The 19,170-nt window shown below is 38.0% G+C and overlaps 2 protein-coding genes across 3 annotated transcripts; both read left to right on the forward strand.

The window, feature by feature from the left end:
- The first annotated feature begins 2,255 nt into the window (after window positions 1–2,255).
- LOC135845299 (fibroblast growth factor receptor homolog 1-like) lies at window positions 2,256–5,160 on the forward strand. Its single transcript, XM_065363778.1, has 6 exons — window positions 2,256–2,485; window positions 2,619–2,884; window positions 2,972–3,165; window positions 3,253–3,393; window positions 3,491–3,590; window positions 3,683–5,160. The coding sequence occupies exons 1-6, from the start codon at window positions 2,305–2,307 to the stop codon at window positions 3,974–3,976; spliced, it is 1,176 nt and encodes a 391-aa protein (XP_065219850.1). The 5' UTR covers window positions 2,256–2,304; the 3' UTR covers window positions 3,977–5,160.
- A 3,225-nt stretch (window positions 5,161–8,385) lies between these two features.
- Window positions 8,386–19,152, forward strand: LOC135843193 (uncharacterized). Of its 2 annotated transcripts, XM_065360982.1 has the most exons (5): window positions 8,386–8,630; window positions 16,503–16,568; window positions 16,630–16,793; window positions 16,910–17,054; window positions 18,140–19,152. In XM_065360982.1, the coding sequence occupies exons 1-5, from the start codon at window positions 8,600–8,602 to the stop codon at window positions 18,373–18,375; spliced, it is 642 nt and encodes a 213-aa protein (XP_065217054.1). In that variant the 5' UTR covers window positions 8,386–8,599; the 3' UTR covers window positions 18,376–19,152. The 2 variants fall into 2 exon arrangements, 1 of the variants encoding a protein (XP_065217054.1); XR_010558254.1 differs by lacking the exon at window positions 16,503–16,568 and having other exon boundaries at window positions 8,393–8,630.
- Window positions 19,153–19,170: the final 18 nt, after the last annotated feature.

The raw sequence follows: 19,170 nt of genomic DNA on the forward strand, positions 1-19,170 counted from the left end.
TTCCCTTATATCAGTATAATTTCGTCCAATAATGGCAATTGACATTTTCAATATTACTTGGTGATAGAAGGTATAGGTATCAATGTGAATTTCAGAAACACGGAATATAAAGTTCAACTCATCCACAACCGCCCTTATTCATTTTTCAACCAACCGGACTACAACTACAACTGAAAATATTCTCAGTACGATTCCGTCCAATAATGGTAATTGACATTTTCGATATTACTCAGTGATATAAGGTATAGGTATTAATGTGAATTTCAGAAACACGGGATATAAAGTTCAACTTATCCACAACCACCCTTATTAATTTTTCAACCAACCAGACTACAACCACAACTGAAAAATATATTCTCAGTACGATTCCTTCCGATAATGGTAATTGACATTTTTAAATACCTATTATGATGTACTTGATGATGAAAGGTAACTATACCATTCCTACTGTGTTGTTGCATCATGTTAATGGTGCTAATAAAAGGTTTTCACTCGAAAGTAGACGCTTGTCTTGATCAGGAGAGATGTAGGAATTAGGTAGGTAAAAGGCATTTTTGAATAATGGTTAGAATGAGACAGTAGGGAAATAACTGAGTACGAATTATAGGAAGTTTTAATGGGAAAACCTAGCAAAAAGAACATGATTAGGTAGGATACTATTTTGCTCAATTTTTTAAACAAATTTTCATTATCTAGAATAATTCACCATTTACATGATATTAGAAGAATAGGTACTTTTGAAAAATGAGCCAAAAGAAAATGAGATAAAATCTCATTTTATAAATTCAATTCAAATTATTAAGAAAAACAAATGAACTGAAAAATGTTCTAACCTTGAGAATCAATCAATTTATCTCTAATTACGTTAATATGTTTCTAACAAAATAATATCTCCAAATATCAAGAATTTTGATTGATTTATAATCAAATTAAGTATTTCTCAAAACTTATATTCTAAAAGGATTAATGAACCTATATCTTATAATTAGAGAAACCTCGATTTTTGGACAATTTCAGAAAGTAAGCAGTAAGTAAGTACAGTAGGCACTTAGATACAGCATTTTTGTATCTGCTTGACGATTTTAGAAAATAATTCTAATACTGAAGCTTAAAATAAGAAAAATTTCTTTATCAAAGTCTTTCAAAGTAAGAGTTGTATGGCCTTTTAGAAATTAAAAAGAAATATAAAAATAATAATTCTTAGTGTAGGTACCATAGGTAATGCCTAGTTCGCGATTCTTCAAAAAATTTACCCACTCTTCGGTATAGTTATTGAACTATACTGACTTGTTAGTAAATTGAAAATCATATTTTCCAACGCATCATACGTTAGAGATTTTTTCAGCCATATTGAAATTACTGAGACTCAAAACACATAATTTGATGTATCCCACACCAACATGACTCGAACTTCAAGCTTATCCTCTCCCCTGTCACCCACAACCACAATTATTGTTTGACAAACTTGAAATTAACCGCCCTCGAAATATACAAATCAATGCTCCACTCGTTTATGTATATTTTAAGCATGGTTCAAATTTCAAATTCATCCTCACCTATATATCCGCATATATATATAGCGATACTTACTCAAAAAAAATGTTGTCAAATTTGAAATCTACCACTCCCAATCATTATAATGTACTTACATATCTGTATAAGTTCAGCAAAGTTCAGAAAAACAAGATCAAGATTTTGAATTTCAGCCAGTTTTTTTAAAAATGTATTCACACATTCCATTAAAAAAAAACCTGATTTAGTCATTTTGATTTTTTTTTTTCAAATGATTCATTCCATCATTGAAAATCACGCTTTGCCACCTTTGAAAAAGATGGTTCTAGCCTCAAAATACTGGTCACAATATTGATGATAATATTATTATTAACAATAATAATTGGTGCTTGTTTTTTCTGCAAATACAAGAGGTAAGTGACGATGTCCCTTCTATTCCATATTGGGCATTTCATTTTTGAAACGCTAACGCGAGAAATTTACAGGGAAATACAAAAGCGAGAAACAGAAATTGCGAACATGACACGAATGGTGAAAAAGATCATCGTTCAAAAACAAATCGACTTTGACAAAAATTTTCAAGATATTGTGGTAGCTATATTACATCTATTTGCAATTTGCATAAATATATTCATTATTACTTTTTTTTAAGGATACATGCTGTTATGTGCATAAAATTGGATACATATATGATTCAAATGCACTAATGGGATCATTTCGTATTTTCCAACCCAATAGAATATGCCAGTCGTTTCAATTCAACATTCACAAAGTAGTCAAGTCAGAAATGGTATGGTATCTGTTGGCGAGTATGAAATGTCATTAGATGAACGTTGGGAATATCCCCGGAAAAATTTGCGCATTATGAACACTTTGGGTGAAGGCGAATTTGGAAAAGTTGTTCAAGCTGAAGCGATAAACATTTCAGTACATGGAAGTGGAATAACAATTGTAGCAGTGAAAATGCTGAAAGGTTAGTCATATTTCAAGCTAAATCAACAAATACCTACCAGCACAACACAATTATAGGTATAATTGATAAATGAAGAATTGAAAATATACTGAACAGTTGTTTGAATAATGATAAATTTTCTTAAATATTTTAGACAACCATTCTGACTCTGATATGATCGATTTAGTATCTGAAATGGAAGTACTAAAGTTACTGGGAAATCATCCAAACATCCTGCGACTCCTTGGCTGCTGTAGCCAAGGGGGACCACTGCTTGTGATCACAGAATTGGCTCACAATGGAAACCTGAAAAATTTTCTACAAAAACACCGTCATCAATCCATCAAACCAACAGAAATCACTCTTCTGACGTATGCTCGTCAAATTGCTCAGGGCATGACTCATCTGACTGCTATGAAGGTATGTTAACCTTACTAATTCATCAAGAAGCACTGAATTGTAGAATTTTCAGAAGGATGTAGGTACTCATTCATACTTCTTACTTAGTGCATTCATCGAGATTTAGCAGCTAGAAACATTCTTGTAACAACTGACCATACGATGAAAATAGCAGATTTTGGCCTCGCGAGAAATGTGATAAATTCAGAGTACTACAAAAAAACAACAGCGGGTAGACTTCCCATCAAATGGATGGCACCTGAAGCTTTACTTCATAACAAATACTCCATAAGATCGGACGTGTAAGAATAGAAAAGAAATTTGATAAAAAGATCCCATATAGAAAATGAGATGCTACTCTGTTGATATTCATTTCTATCTATACCTAGGTGGTCATATGGTGTACTATTATGGGAAATTGTAACCTTTGGTGAGAATCCATACCCTTCGATCAAAAGCTTTGCCGGGGTAATTCAGGTTATAATCCAGAATCGTAGGCTGGAGAAGCCCCTGAACACATCCGCAGATGTGTAAGTACCTACCTACATTGCCAAAAAATTTCCTGAATTATTGCTTGGAGGAAATTAACTGCATGGTTACTTATGTACCAGATACTATTTCTTGCAGGTACAATTTGATGCTGGATTGTTGGAAATATGAACCCAAACAGCGTCCAAATTTCTCAACTATTGTTGAACGTATAACAGAGTTATTAGGTAATGTAGATGTAAGTATGCATAATGTTCCAAGTATGATAATAAATGTTGATCCACTGTCAATAATTTACAATTTGTTCTTTTTCATTTTTTAAATATATAGGTGGACAACGAGTCTGATTATTCAGAATATTCTGATCAATCTTACGAATTAAGAAGCCTTATTTCAATCAAAGACTCCACTAAAGAAGAAAATGCAAGCAAAGTGCATGAATCAGAATCAAGAAGCCTAGTTTCTATGACAGATTCTACTGAAAAAGAAAGTGAAAGCGAAAGGACAGATGAGAAGGCAAAGACAACACCAGGGGTATGCTGTTCGAAGGACTCGGAATCGGAATCGGAATCAATAAAAATGGAAAGAGAAGCATTCGCCAGATCGTGGAACGACGAGTGGTAGGAGTGGCAAGTCGAAGGCCAAGCCTCTACATAAATACGGATTACAAACAAGAATGCGCAAGAGCCACCAACAACTCACTCATTCCAGCCCCAGGGAAGCGCAAGAGCTTCAGAGTGAGTAGGCAAATACCAGTGCCTAAAAACTGGCCAATTTGGCTAAGGGAGTAAACCCCAACAGAAAATCATGGTGGAAGGCAACGGGAAACCAGCACCATTATATTTCCCTAGAATTATATGGACATCAATTGAGCAACGGCCCAAAGTCTCCGTCAGGCTGATCCTCATCCACCAAGGCAGCCGGATGTATTTTCATTTAACCTTATTATATTATTCTGTCTCTTTTTTTAAAATTCGTGAATACAGCTAACAATTATTGAATCTTTCAAACTCACACTCTCACACTCTTTGATTTGAACAAACTAAGCTAAATTGAAAAATCATATTCTAAAATTCTGCAACCAAAATTTCAGGTTGTAAAGTTCATTTTATAATTTTCTGTGATTTTTCAAAAAATTTAAAAACATGAAAAAGCACTTTTGAGTACGATTTTTAAACTTTCGCGCATTAATGTAGACTGAAAATTAAATTTCTACCATATGTACGTTGGATACTTGAAATCGACTGAGGTGAGGGCGAGTGAATCGCAAGTTGGAAGTGATGGGTCACTTTTTTACATGTTGAAAAATCTCAAATTTTTAAAAAAGGTTCAAAATCGTCACCTAATTTTTGCCTAAAATTAATATCTACCTACAAACTTCATTTAATCCCTAGCTATAGAGTTGACCCTTCGAATCATTTTCCAGTCAAACTGGAGCCTCCGGCATGATTGGACTTTCCTCCAGCAGCTTCAAATTGCTCCAAAAGGAGTTTTACCTAATCAACATTGGCAACTGAAAATTTGATCCTATAATGAATAAGTCGGAGATAACCTGTTCAAAAGACGTGTTTGTAATTTTAGTTAATAGCTATTGAATATTCTAATGAAAATATTTCATTTTTTTTTTTTTTTTGATATCTCGATTAAATGTAATTAGACCATATTATGTAAGTACGATTTATTTTTATTTATTTTTCTATTTATTTATTTATTTATTTATTTATTTATTTATTTTGTTTTTAAATTATGAAATAATAATGATTTTATTTTAGGTGTGATTACCTAGTTAATTTATTTAGTTAAGTATATCAATTTGAACGTTTGAATTCTAGTTTAAGTTAATTTTAAAAATTAATTTTGAATAAATCAATAAACTATAGAACTATACCTACATAAATACCTACCTACATAATATACCTAATAGATAATTTATTTTAAGCAATCTGTTACATAAGTACATACGTACATAAAATTAATTTATCACTTAAATCATTGATTTTTGGCAGTAATACCTTAACTTTTGAATGAAAATTTATTAATTTATTTGATTTAGCACAATTTTATTCATCAATAATTCTTATATATCATTATAATGAATTTAAAAAAATAGAAAATGGTTTTCTCAAAATTTAAAAAATTAAATTATCAATTTTTACACAAATTTACTCAAAACATTGCGTATTTAACATCCCAAAATCGGCCCCTCGGATTGATTGCAACTTTTTTCGGGCCGACCTGAGGCCTCCAGCAAAAGTTGACTTTTTTCAAGCAATCCCAAATTTCTCGCAATACCGCCTGGTTAACCACAGCAGTTTGGGTTGATATGACCATCTGAAATGGTAAAGAGAATGCCTATAATAAGCGTCGACCAACGTTATAGGTTCCTAAGTTCATTTTAGGCCTTTCCAGAGTAATTTGAAATTTCTGAAAAAATTCAAAAACTCATTAAAGGCCCCAAAAAGATCAAATTGCATTTTTTTTCAAAATCAGGTGATTGTACAAACACACCAGACGAAATACTGCCGAAGAAATTTCTCGTTACGTGCCTTTTCTATAAAAATTCGATTTTTTTCACGTCTTCTGGAATTTACAATGTGCTGAAAAACTCGCTTTTAAACTGCTACTCCTGAAATTTTGCGATAACGACCAGCACAAAGTACATCATTGACCTCCCAAATTGACACGTTTTCGAATTTTTAGGCAGTTCCGCACCATTTTTGAGGAATTTTGGGCATTTTTTTACAAAAAAAAAAATTGTGGCGTTATTACCCTCCAAGGTCGGGTAATTCCGCCAATTGAGGTTCCTCACCAAAAACATTACTGGTGCTTTTGTCAAATTCTTGGAAGCTCTAGAATTACCCAAAGCTATGAAGTAGTTGTTCTTGTGTGGGAGTTTAATTGACAAAATTATTAACAATGGTTCACTTTACTCCAGGAAATTTGTAGGTAGGTACTTACTTCTCATGAAAAAATTCAAAAGTACCCTACAAATAGCTTTATTGAATTTTTTCAACGCCCAAAAATTCGTCAATAACTAATCCAACAATAAACTTCAGAACCTCAAAATTTGGTTACCAGGGGTTGCACTTACATATTTGAAATTCTGCATCTTCCAATGCTATTGCTATCAAAATCCAAGACTATTTTTTTGAGGTTCTAGTGAGACTTTGAATATTTGCAAATCAATTATTTTTGAGCGACCTACAAGTAAACTGCCATATTATGAGACCTTGCCTAATATGAGACCCTTCAACATCTCAGCTGCTTATTAGTGCACTGTACCATTGATTACATGTACTTGATGTACTGGTAGGTATTTGTCAATAACTAGGCTGTACCTTGCAACTGGCGAGTTTCTGTGAAGTGTTTTCATTACATTGCCGATGACATGTTTTTTAATTTGTGAAATATTTTTAAGAGGTGTATTTGGAGACGCATTATTTCGGAAGTAGGCAAGGTAATATTAATATCTTTACATAAATGTGCAGCCAAGATGTTATATTTTATTATTCTGGCATGTTTGGTGATTTATTTTATGATTTCATGGATTTAAAGGAAATCAAAAAAAAAAAACACTGATTTCTTAATATGAGACCCCACGAGTTGCCTAATATGAGACCCCGTCTCATAGTACAAATTACATTCAGCTTTTTTGCAACAGGTTGAAAATGGCCATAAAACACTTCAAAACGCAATAAAATCATTTCAAAATATTAAAATTGCATGAAATTTGAATAATGGGCTTGTGAACTATGTACATGCTGAAGATTTAGACTTTATGTGCTCAATGCGCACCAAAACTGATAAAAATGGAATATATACCCGATAAAAGCGATTTGTATTGTTTAATAACCAAAATATAATGTTTTCCTGTCCTATTTCCATTTTTTCCTATATTAAAAAAAAAACATAAGAGTCTCATATTAGGACCACTTTCTTTTTTGGTCAAAATTTCAATTTTTTTTTATTGAAAAAAATCATATAAAATTTTTTTTGTTTTTTAAATTAACGCAAGGGGGTTGTACATACTTTTGAGTACGTTTTAGTGCAATCAGTAGTTAAAAATATGCAATAAGTCCGGAGAAATTCTGGTTTTAGAAAAACGTTCCCGTATTAGGGCAGTTTACCTTATTGCAAATTTCAAAAAATCTAAAAAAAATTGATGGCAATAGCCCAGGTAAACGAAGAATCTGAAAAACCTAAGTACCTACATATATTTTGAAACATGAGCCATTTATCCCCAAACAAGTTGTGTAGGAGCTAGAGAGAGAAATCGCGTTTTTCTTTTCTTTGAAAAATTCCTCGTCTTCAGGGACCCATGTCTCACCTCTGCAACTAAAGATTTTTCAGACAATGAGTACCAAACTTTCGAGTAAAATTGAAAGTTTCCACCGAATTTGAATAAAATCCTCTGATTATTTTTATTCGTGATCTTTTAGAGTCTATCCATCCTCCAAAAATGTGGAAAATTTCTGGTCACATACAGAGTAGGTAAGTATTGATTAATAATGTTCATCACTTTATCAGAGAATCCAAACCTAATCAGTATTCCAATCAGTAGATATTGTATAAACAGCGGAAATGTTTTTTTTTTTATTTTTATTATTTTTATTTTTTCAAATCCGCACATTATCTACATTAGGTATGTACATTTAGCACGGATTTCCTATTATATGTAGGTAGAGGTACGTAAATGCTGACTCACCCTCATTTTTTCATTTTCACTGTCATTTTTGCGCAGATACCATAGGTACTTTCATCGTTTATAATTCATTTATTGCGACGAATTATTTCGGTTTGGATTGAGACACAATTTTGTACATTTTCGCCAATTGTGATTTTAGAACGATTCCTATTGGCGCTGAAACATCGCAATTTTTTTAAAGATCTTCAGAGCGATTTTTTCTTACATACATACAGTCATAATTTTTGCAATTTTTTCGTTCCGAGAAGAAATTTAATGGGAAAACTCGCAATTAATCAAACATCCGGTAAACTCGTACATGGCGACCCGTCATGTAGGTATGGAGTTTGACCAGTATCAGATGATCAAATCCGCTTAGTTTCGTTTTATCAAGCATCCACCGACAATACCTATCATGGAATGATGATATTCACATTGCACTTGATAGCAAAAATCACAATTTGTTAATTACGAGTAGAAAAGTATTCGCGACGTGGAAAGTTTGTCTTGTGGGTCTGTAATTTGATGGAATCACATTTTCTGTGTACCACACATGAAACGCGATGGCGTCATCAAGATTATATTATTCCAAATGTAAGTACTTAATACATGCGTAATTTTATCACATAGGTATTATTATTTTACCATGAACTCGCAAGTTCAGAGTTACAAGCTGAAAAAATAAGTCTCCTTACATAAATTAGAAATCAATAAATATTTTTGGTCGCAAATTGTATATTGAATGGTGAATTTAAAATGGACATAGGTATACCTGCTAAATTCGAATTCTGCATTAAAAACACCCTTATTACCTACTCGCAAGCTTTTCCCTCATTTCTATTGAGATTTTAAACTCCACATTTAACGTGATGTTAATTTACCTAAGTACTCTCTAAATTTAAAGCAGTCAAATTTCACTGCTTAGCAGTCACGACATTTTGCCTTTTTAAAGCAGTAGTTTTTTTTACTGCAAAACAGTGAAAAATTACTGAATTGGTCAGTCAAAATGATTTTTTACTGACCAATTCAGTAATTTTTCACTGTTTTGCAGTAAAAAAAAATAAGGTGCACCGGGGCAAGTCAGAATGATTTTTTGCAATTTCAACTTTGACCAGATGTTACTCCCCTTCTAATGAACCAATATGGATCAAATTTATTATGTAGGTTCCCATAAGGGTTCTTAACCTATGGTAAAAATTTGAGCGCGATTGACGCAGTAGCTTTTGCTCAGTGGAATAAAATATAAACTGTCCTGACTTACCCCAATTGGGGGAAGTCAGAACAGGCTAAACTTTGCAGAGGCGTAGATCACAAACCGAGCATCCTAGAAAAATTGCACAGAAACAAAATTGTAGAGAATTTAATTCTCTTTGAGATCACTCTCATCAGATTTTCACTAGGACGCACGGTTCGTCCGCTATATGCGAAAAACTAAGAAATAGAAAGTCTGTATTTTAGACCAAATTCAAAATAAGTTCAAAACAACAACAAAATACAATTGAACCAAAGACATCTAAAATGAAACTGAATCGCGAAAATTTTTATGCCATGATGAAGTAGGGGTAGTACCCTCAAGTCACCTTTAGTGGCACTTCGCCAGATATAAACCTCTAGGCGCTAGAGCAAGTTTTCTAACTTACCCCGAATTCCAACTTCCCCCGGTGCACCTTACTGCTTTAAAAAGGCAAAATGTCGTGATTGCTAAGCAGTGAAATTGACTGTTTCAAATTTAGAGAGTAGGTACATAATTTATTAAAAATAGAATCAGCGAATTTTAAAGTGCACGAGTGACGTCACTATGACGTTTCATTGAACACTTCTGTAGAAAATTATCAATGACCTGAAATCTTTTTTAAATTTCAATGCTTACAATAATATATTTTCCACAGAAGGTGGCGGTAGCCTATTGGAGCTGAGGAGAGGTGATTTTTTTTGTAATTGTGAAATGTATGACCTCACAAGAGTAGTGAATAATCATTTTTGTTTTGAGAATCTAAAGAGTTTTACCTACCTACCTATATTTTTTCTTATGTAAGTGGAGAGGTAAAAGGTATATGTAACCGAGTATTTTGCATCAAATAAAAATAAGCAAAATTTGCGTCGCGTGTAGATCGCGTCATTACGGCGTAATTACGCCTCTGTTTGTGTACATTTTCGGATGTACGCGGCTATGTAATTTTAAACAGTTTGTTGTTATTTTCCTCAACGAATTCGTAGCTTTTGAATTTATTATTCGTTATTCTGTCGTTATGAAAACATTCTCCGTTATTATTACGCGAAATTCAATGGAATAAATGTCAAAATGTACGTTGCTTTTATTCATCCTTCATTATGGTGTCCCTAGGACGTGATAGAAATTCAGCAATATCTCAAGTGAGGTAATTCTTTCGTTTTGAGTACCTCGGTAATATCCACATCTTGGGTAAGCTTTTTCATTCGTTTTGAATTCGTAATTCGTTGCTTCCGTAATATCCATGTTGGATAATCACTAGTTCGTTTCGCATTCGTTTACCTCGCAATCATAATCGTTTCATTGTTCTTCATACGTTGGAACTCGAAAATCGCATCCGTTCGTAATATCCACAAACCGTGGGTACTCCAGAAATCGTAAATCGCATCCGTTCGTAATATCCACTCCGTGGGTACTCCAGTAAATCACATCCGTTCGTAATATCCACAATCCGTGGGTACTCTTCAGTAACGCTATTTTCCAATATCATGGCAAATAGACGCACCATCGAGCAGCTCAGTAAGCTACGCGACAACGTTATTATCGTATTTGACAACACCCATACCTGGGCAGACAATCCTCAGACGAGTAAATCTGCACCCGAGCTCCGACGACGTATCCGACACCTGGAAGAACAATTTGGTTTGTTTGCTTCTTATAATAACAATATTCTTACCACCAAAGGTAATGACACCGAGTCGGATTGCGCAGTTACAGCTGTAACTGCCGAATCCAAGTATTTCGAAATCGTATCAAAGTTAGAAACGCTTCTCGAGCAGGCTACACCCGAACCAACCAACGAAGGCTCCGAATACCGTAGCTGCGCCGCAGCCGATAATTCAGTTCGTTTACCTAAGCTAAATCTGCTAAAATTCTCGAACAAGTCCGAGGATTGGGCCAGTTTCTTTCAACGGTTCCAGAGTGGCGTTCGTAGCCCTCGTTTAGACAACCTGCACCGTCACGAACATCTGCTGTCCTGTCTAACTGGCGAGTCAGCTGATCTCGTTCAGAACATCCACGTCGAAGCTGGCAGTTATGCCGTTGTAACCGAAATCCTAAAACGTCGATACAAAAACAAGCGCTTGAATCTTCGCCTTCACCTCCAGAAACTCTTTGAACTGGGTGAGGTGAAAGAAAACGATCCTGAATCACTCCGTAAACTCGCCAATACTGCGTTAATCAGTATTCGAGCCGTTGAAAACATGGGCTTCAAACATGATGCCCTGTCAAACGAACTTATCGTCCAGCTCATTGTTACGAAACTCGATTCGCGCAGTCGTGAGCTCTGGGAGATGTCCCTCAACAACGAGCAAGCTGTTGAGAATGCCGAACCGGACGTAGACTCGTACAGTGAGCTGATCAAGTTCCTAGAAAACCGTATTCGAGTCATTTCTTCAGTATTCGTAACCGCATCGAAGCAGAACGCCGCAGCCAATACTAGACAACCTCCTCAACACACGCGTGGCGCCGCCACTGCATTAGTTACGCAATCCGCATCGTTGAACTCGTTGTCGGCGCAATCTAAGGTTGGCAGCGGTGATTCAGTCGTGAGAATCTGTCTGTGTTGTAACCAGGCTCATCCACTCTATCAGTGCGACGCCTTCAAACGTCTACCGATTCAAGAACGCTACCAGCGCGTTCGCGACGCGAAGCTATGCGTTAATTGCTTCTGTGGTGGTCATTGGGCGAAGGTGTGTCGCTCAATCAAATGCAAGCAGTGAGGCAAAGCGCATCACACGTTGTTACATCCACTCGAGTCCAATAACGCGCATCAACCGCCTCCGTCTTCGGCGGCGGCACCTACACCACCTTCCGGTACTCCTAGCACTACAAATCAGACATCCGAACCTCCGAAACCGACTCAGTCAGTGTCCGCAAATGCGACATTTCTATCAGCAGTGATGCAGCGACAGCTCCGCGAAGTATTATTGAGTACCGCAGGTGTCCGCCTCGCCTCTGCGACCCATCATATCAACGCAACTGCTTTGCTTGATGGCGCATCGCACGTTACGTTACTCACGAAAGATATCGCGCAGAAATTGAACTTGAAGCTCAATAAATCGTCGGTAGTGATCAGTGGCGTTGGTGGAGCGAGGTCTTCAGCCAACTCAACCACCACTATCAAGCTTACGTCGCGCAATGGTGAATTCTCCGTTAATCTTCACGCAATAGTGGTAGATTCAATAACCGATCCGTTACCATCAGTATCGTTTACGCCTCCGCCAGAATGGGACTTTGCCCAACGCTACCATCTCGCTGATCCGCGATATCACGAGTCAAAGGTCATTGACCTACTCATTAGAGTTGATCAATAGTACCAAATCCTACAACCGTCAATGATTACGCAGCCGAATTGACCAACGCTCATCTCGTCTCAGCTTGGATGGCTCCTCACCGGTCCATACTCAACGTCATCAATTGAACCCAGTGTGCGCTGCCTTCATGCGAAGCTGACGCAACCAGAAGTGGACTCAATCACAGAGTTCTTAGGTCTCAACCAGCCACCGCGCGTCAAAGACACCAGGTCAGTTGACGAACTTGAGTGTGAACAAATATTCGTTGAGACACACAAGCGTGATCCAGTCTCAGGCCGTTTTATCGTCAAGCTACCACGACGATCTGACAAGATTCTTGGTGAATCGTGGCAGCTAGCTATCAACCGTCTGAAACGCACTTGCGTTTCAGCAGAGTACCGTGAATTCTTACGCGAATACGAAGCGCTTGGTCATTTGAAGCGCTGCGCACCTCCAATACCAAACCAGATTACCTACTACATCCCACATCACGCTGTTTACCACAATGGGAAGATTCGAGTTGTATTTGATGCTTCAATGAAGACGACAAATGGCGTCTCATTGAACAACATACTGTTAGTGGGCCCAACGTTGCAGGCACCACTATTCATCATCTTTCTCCGCTTCTGAATGTTCTTATACGCATTCACCGCCGATATAATCAAAATGTACCGCCAGATGTGGGTACCAGACGAAGACCTTGACCTTCAGCGCATCGTTATCTACGAAAATGGCGAGATAATCGATTGCCAAATGAACACCATTACCTATGGTACGAGCTCCGCGCCGCATTCTGCGATTCGAACGATTTTTCAACTTGCTGATGATGGCGAGTCAGAATTTCCAGCGGCGGCGGCAGTTCTGTGTAAAAATACATACGTCGACGATACACTGAGTGGTGCCGACTCGTTGGAAGCTGTAAAAAAGCTCATCGACGAGTTAGTCGCTTTATTATGTACTGCTGGCATGGAGCTAGGCAAATGGCGCTTCTCCGGTGAGCTGGCAGACCACGCACCTCTCTGTGGCTTGTCAGTAGGCCGCACTCTTGGAGTCGAATGGGACTCAGCTGGTGACTTCTTCAGTTTTCCATCTCTGGCCAACGTCACAGTTCCAGAGAAAACCGTAACAAAACGTATTGCACTCTCGAAAGTATCCAGCATCTTTGATCCGTTGGGATTTCTCGCACCTCTCCCAATCACTGGCAAGCTTCTCATCCAAGAGCTGTGGACAGATAATCTGGACTGGGACGAAAACGTCTCTGCCAATTTCCAACAGCGTTTCAATCGTTTTCTTAACAATATCACCTCATCCCCTAGCCTACAGTTTCCTCGTTACATTGGTAACGCTGAATCTGTTCATCTTGAGCTGCATGGGTTTTCAGACGCGAGTAAGGAAGCATATGCTGCCTGTATCTACGCTCGCATTCTCAAGGAGAATGCGCCACCAGTTGTGCGGCTGATTGCGTCGAAAACACGCGTCGCTCCGCAACGCCAACCACGTACAGTTCCCGAGTTGGAGCTCTGTGCTGCTGCACTCCTGACCAAACTTTTCGAACCAGGTTGTAACCGAGATCGCTGCTACGCTTACACCGATTCGACAATAGTGTTGGCGTACCTCGCCAAAGAACTAGGTCATTGGACCCAATTCATCGCAAACCGAGTGAAGAACATCATTCGCACATTTCCAGCTGAAAAATGGTGACATGTTGCAGGCAAAATCAATCCAGCCGACTTGGCCACACGCCAAAAATCGTTTAGCGAACTTGAATCTCGCTTTGATCTCTGGCTCCATGGTCCAGAGTTCCTTCACGAGTTGAAGATACCACCGAATCATCTCTCACGCGAATTTGGAGAAGAGATTTTCCAGGCAACGCTAGTATATGTTCATGTGAACACAGTACCGGACGAAATACCTCCCCAATACGCAGATTTCGCCAGATACGTCATCAACCAGTACTCGGACCTCAGTAAAGTCCTGAGTATCATCACCGCTTGGCTCCGCATCAAGGACTTCTTTCTCTCACTAGTCAGAAAAACGCCGTCTCCGAGCGGAAGTTTCTCTGCTGCTGAATATCGACGCGCCGAACTTGAATTGGCCCTGAAGGCTCAGCACGAGACCTACCCAAAGGAATTCGACAAGCTGAACGCCAAGCGACCGCTTCCAAGTCGCAGTCGACTCACGTCACTGTCTCCCTTTCTCAAGAAGGGACTTATACGCGTCGGTGGCCGCATCGAACGTGCGGACCTACCATACCATCAACGTCATCCAGTAATCATTCCGGCAAACCATCGATTCACGCATTTGCTGATTCGAGATTGCCATCGCCGATTTGCACATGCTGGACCTCAGTTCATCACCGCTTATCTACACCGCAGATACTGGCTCATTGGTAACCTGAATGCTCAAATTCAGCAGGTTATACGTACCTGCGCCAAATGCGCTCAATTTCGTCGGAACGCTCACAGAAATCTGCCGATGGCCGATTTGCCAGCTGACAGAGTTCGCCCATCACCGCCATTTTCCATCGTTGGTGTCGACTACGCCGGCCCATTTAATCGCAAATCAGAGATTCGCTCACGAAGCACCACCAAATTGAAGTCATATGTCGCTGTGTTCGTATGCTTCAGTACGCGAGCTGTTCACCTCGAGGTGGTACTAGACCTCACAACAGCGGCGTTCCTCGCCGCATTGAAACGTTTTGCAGCACGCCGTGGCTGCCCTCTAACTATCTACTCGGATAACGGCACCAATTTCACCGGCGCCGCCAACGAATTAAATGAGAAGTTCAACGAACTTGCCAAATCCACCAAGATACAAAGATTCTCATCACCATCACCGATCGAATGGCGCTTCAACCCCCCCGCTGCACCGCACATGGGTGGATTATGGGAAGCTGCCGTACGTATTATGAAGAATCACCTGTACAAAACGATTGGTGACACAGCGCTCACCACAGACGAATTTGGTACTCTTCTGTGTTACATCGAATCGATTATGAATTTGCGCCAGATTGTACCGCTGCGCGATCCAGCCTCCAGTTTCGATGCCCTGACACCTGGGCACTTTTTAATCGGACGTCCGCTCGTGGCTATCTCAGATGACACATCCAACAGCGACGTCACCCACTACCGAATGCGCTGGTACCTTGTAACCCAGCTGCGCAATGCTATTTGGCGATGTTGGAAGCCAGAAGTCCTAACCTCCCTGCAAAAACGGGTCAAATGGACCGCTTCAACTCGTCAGTTCGAGATTAACGATATTGTAATCCTCAGCAAAGAGGAGCCCGCACCTTTGCAGTGGCCATTAGGCCGAATCGTTCGTACGTATCCAGATCGCCAAGGTACAGTGCGCTCAGTCGACGTCATTTGCCGTAATGGCACCATCTTGAAGCGCCCTGTCCATAATCTGATACCACTCATCGACGTAGATGAAGTTTCGACGCCGGATGGCACCAACGTCGACGGCGGCGGGATGTAAACGAGTATTTTGCATCAAATAAAAATAAGCAAAATTTGCGTCGCGTGTAGATCGCGTCATTACGGCGTAATTACGCCTCTGTTTGTGTACATTTTCGGATGTATGCGGCTATGTAATTTTAAACAGTTTGTTGATATTTTCCTCAACGAATTCGTAGCTTTTGAATTTATTATTCGTTATTCTGTCGTTATGAAAACATTCTCCGTTATTATTACGCGAAATTCAATGGAATAAATGTCAAAATGTACGTTGCTTTTATTCATCCTTCAGTATAGATACTTAGAAATCGAATGATTAGCCAGAGGAAGTACATAAAGTGGTGCTTCTTTCCCTTAATCAAGGAAAAAGTATTTTACAACCACATTTTTATCAAATCTATAGTTCTGAAAATATCAATTATAAGTACCTACTTACGTTAGGTAGATTACATAATTATTATTTTATCCTTGCATACATTTTCTGCAGGGATCGTATTTGGTTTGAAAATCATTATCATAACTTGCTCATTAGTCATCTGTCAGGATACATTAGGTGAGATTTACAATTTCTGTTCCATACTTTTCAAGAACAATAACCAAAAAATAAATTTCAGTGAGCATTGAAGAAGTGACGAAGAATTGCGGAGATAATAGTATTGATTTATCATGCAATATCACACGACAAGGAAATCAATTGTATTGGTATCGTTTATCAGTGGAACAAATGGAAAAAATACCCCATAATTCATTAGATGATTTCATTAAATACCGAGTAAAGGTAGGTAGGCATTCTTCATAATATGTACTTAGTGCCTATAAGTATCAAAGTTATACCTGCATTACCTAATGTTTTACGTAACAATGTAAAATATTTACTTATTCTACGACTCACAGAACACTTTCTATTCGGATCAGAAAAATAAACTGCTACTGTACTATCTAACAGTGAATGATACCGGAATGTATTCGTGCTTGGATTGGTCAAAAGAAACTGGGATACGGGTGATTCGCCGCATTCGATTACAAGTCAAATGCAAAGGTATTACTCGCCAAGTTCTCAAACTTACAATAAATTAGATGAAACGTGTACCTACAGAAGTATCGGTGCACCAAGCACCACTGAAAAAGTTTGGTATGAAACAATAGGTATTTCAGTTGGTCCTAGCGAATAGCAGCTACCTATGATAATGCACGATTGATTATTCGATTGTGCCATCACCATCCATCAACACGTGCATTTGTTACACCGGTTACACGTTCCCAACCTATACCTAGGTATTTTTAACAAGAACCAAACTTTCTTGGGCGCTTATCATTTCTGAACGTGTGTTACCTTTTAAAATTACCTAATTAGGTTAAAAGCTTTTGAATTCACCGACAAGGGATCTTCAGGAGAGTGCAGCAATCGATTTGATTCGATTTTTTTCAAAAGTAGAATGACCCTTAGGGCAGTCCTCCATAAAACTTATAGCTGCCCAAGAGTGCTCAATCGCACAAATACTTACAGGTCTCACAACCGGTCCAAAGGTCTCCAAATCCCGATTTTTGGTCAATTATTTGTACATTCACAGAAACTGATAAGAGACATGTGTTCAAAACTGTAAACTGCTTCGTGATTATTAAGCAGTGCATTATAAGAGGAACTGCTCTAATTTTCTCGTATTTACACATATAGTCGGATACCTTGCTTTAAAAAGTCACGGGGCCGAATGGTCAATGAAGTATTTTATGGATTATAAAATTTTGAAAAATTTACTGCCAAAAAAGGTTGAAAAATGCAATGAAGCAGCCACGTTACAACTTAAAGAACCGTTTATTTGTTTTTACGAGATCCGATGTTGTAGCAGCCAGATCGCATTTTAAAACCATTTTTGGACAATTTTCCGAATACCTAGATTTAGGACACAATTTACTCTAGAGGCCTATGAATTCTTTATGATTAATAACTATGTCCTGGCAATTAAGTAGCGAAGGCATTTTTCGAGGAAGGGTGCGAGCGGCGGAAAGTTGATAAAAATCTCAACTATCATGTATCCCGGGTTTCATCGATCACAAATTTACGTTTATGAACTGATCTGAGTAAAAAAAACTTACATTCTGATTACGTTTATCGGTGCATTTTAGGTGATGAAAACAAAAATCATGTAAAACAGTACGTGGAAAAAATCCAGGTTGCCTTGGCACCACCTTATGTATCGCAGAAGCGTGTTGCAATGACGGCATTTGAAGACGATGTAGACTTATTCATTTTCACCAGAGGTCAAGTACCTATACTTACCTACATAAGTACGAAAAAAAAACAAAAAACAGAGGTGTTATACTGTTTTATATCACTATTACGTTTTTATGGCTGCTATTAGAATTTACATCAAAATCGTTGTACTTATTCGATCATTATTAATGTTTTTAGAGCGGATGAGTGTGAAATTTCCGGTTTCGGTACCTAGTCAGATTCGCCTTTCAAACACACTCGACTACCTGAAAAATCACAAAGGCTACTGTTTTGCCAGTCCACCAAATTTTTTTTTCCAAACGGAAAGGAGGCTATTCTAACGTCGAGACCGGAGGATGCTCCAACTTGCTCCAACAATGCTCTATCCTCTTTAGGAGGTCCTCCTCTTCCTCTGAAAACGGTTGGGCTAGTGAAATCAGTATACCTAACCTAAATTTAAAATCATTTTTATTACCTTAATCACTTCCTGCTTTCTACAAAACTTGCAAAAGTTTTCAATCAGTTCTCTTTCTCTCATTTCCTATTGCTAATTTAATTTTTTCATGTATTATAGTACTTAACTATTTATTTATCTCCATTGCTCTTAGTGGGTAATTCTCAAAAAAAGGTAAAATTCGTGTCCACAGCAAATTTCTCAATGGTTTTAGCATATTTTTTTTTCTATTTTTTTTGGTCCATACAAGCATCACCTCCCTCACATTTTACACTTGATATTGCGCTGTTCAGCCCCCCTTTCATTGGTGTAGGCCTACATTCGATTTTATAACCCAAATGTCCTTCGACTTGCCTATCTCACACCATGTTTTTGAAAATAAAATGTTGTAAAGTGTACACTGTACTTAATGAAATCCCTTCTTTTTTTTTGGAAAAATTGACACATTCTCATTATCATAGAACACGAAGGTATATTATTGTGCAAATT

This window comes from Planococcus citri, chromosome 4 (assembly GCF_950023065.1).
Source record: "Planococcus citri chromosome 4, ihPlaCitr1.1, whole genome shotgun sequence".
Classification (NCBI taxonomy): domain Eukaryota; kingdom Metazoa; phylum Arthropoda; class Insecta; order Hemiptera; family Pseudococcidae; genus Planococcus; species Planococcus citri.

What these genes read in the sequence shown, in the direction of transcription:
- LOC135845299 (XM_065363778.1), top strand. Translation starts at nt 2,305, where the DNA reads ATGGTATCTGTTGGCGAGTATGAAATGTCATTAGATGAACGTTGGGAA. An exon ending in AGCAGTGAAAATGCTGAAAG is followed by an intron (nt 2,486 to 2,618) that starts GTTAGTCATATT and finishes TAAATATTTTAG; the next exon opens with ACAACCATTCTGACTCTGAT. An exon ending in AGTTATTAGGTAATGTAGAT is followed by an intron (nt 3,591 to 3,682) that starts GTAAGTATGCAT and finishes TTAAATATATAG; the next exon opens with GTGGACAACGAGTCTGATTA.
- LOC135843193 (XM_065360982.1), top strand. Translation starts at nt 8,600, where the DNA reads ATGGCGTCATCAAGATTATATTATTCCAAAT. An exon ending in AAGATTATATTATTCCAAAT is followed by an intron (nt 8,631 to 16,502) that starts GTAAGTACTTAA and finishes CATTTTCTGCAG; the next exon opens with GGATCGTATTTGGTTTGAAA. An exon ending in TCATTAAATACCGAGTAAAG is followed by an intron (nt 16,794 to 16,909) that starts GTAGGTAGGCAT and finishes TACGACTCACAG; the next exon opens with AACACTTTCTATTCGGATCA.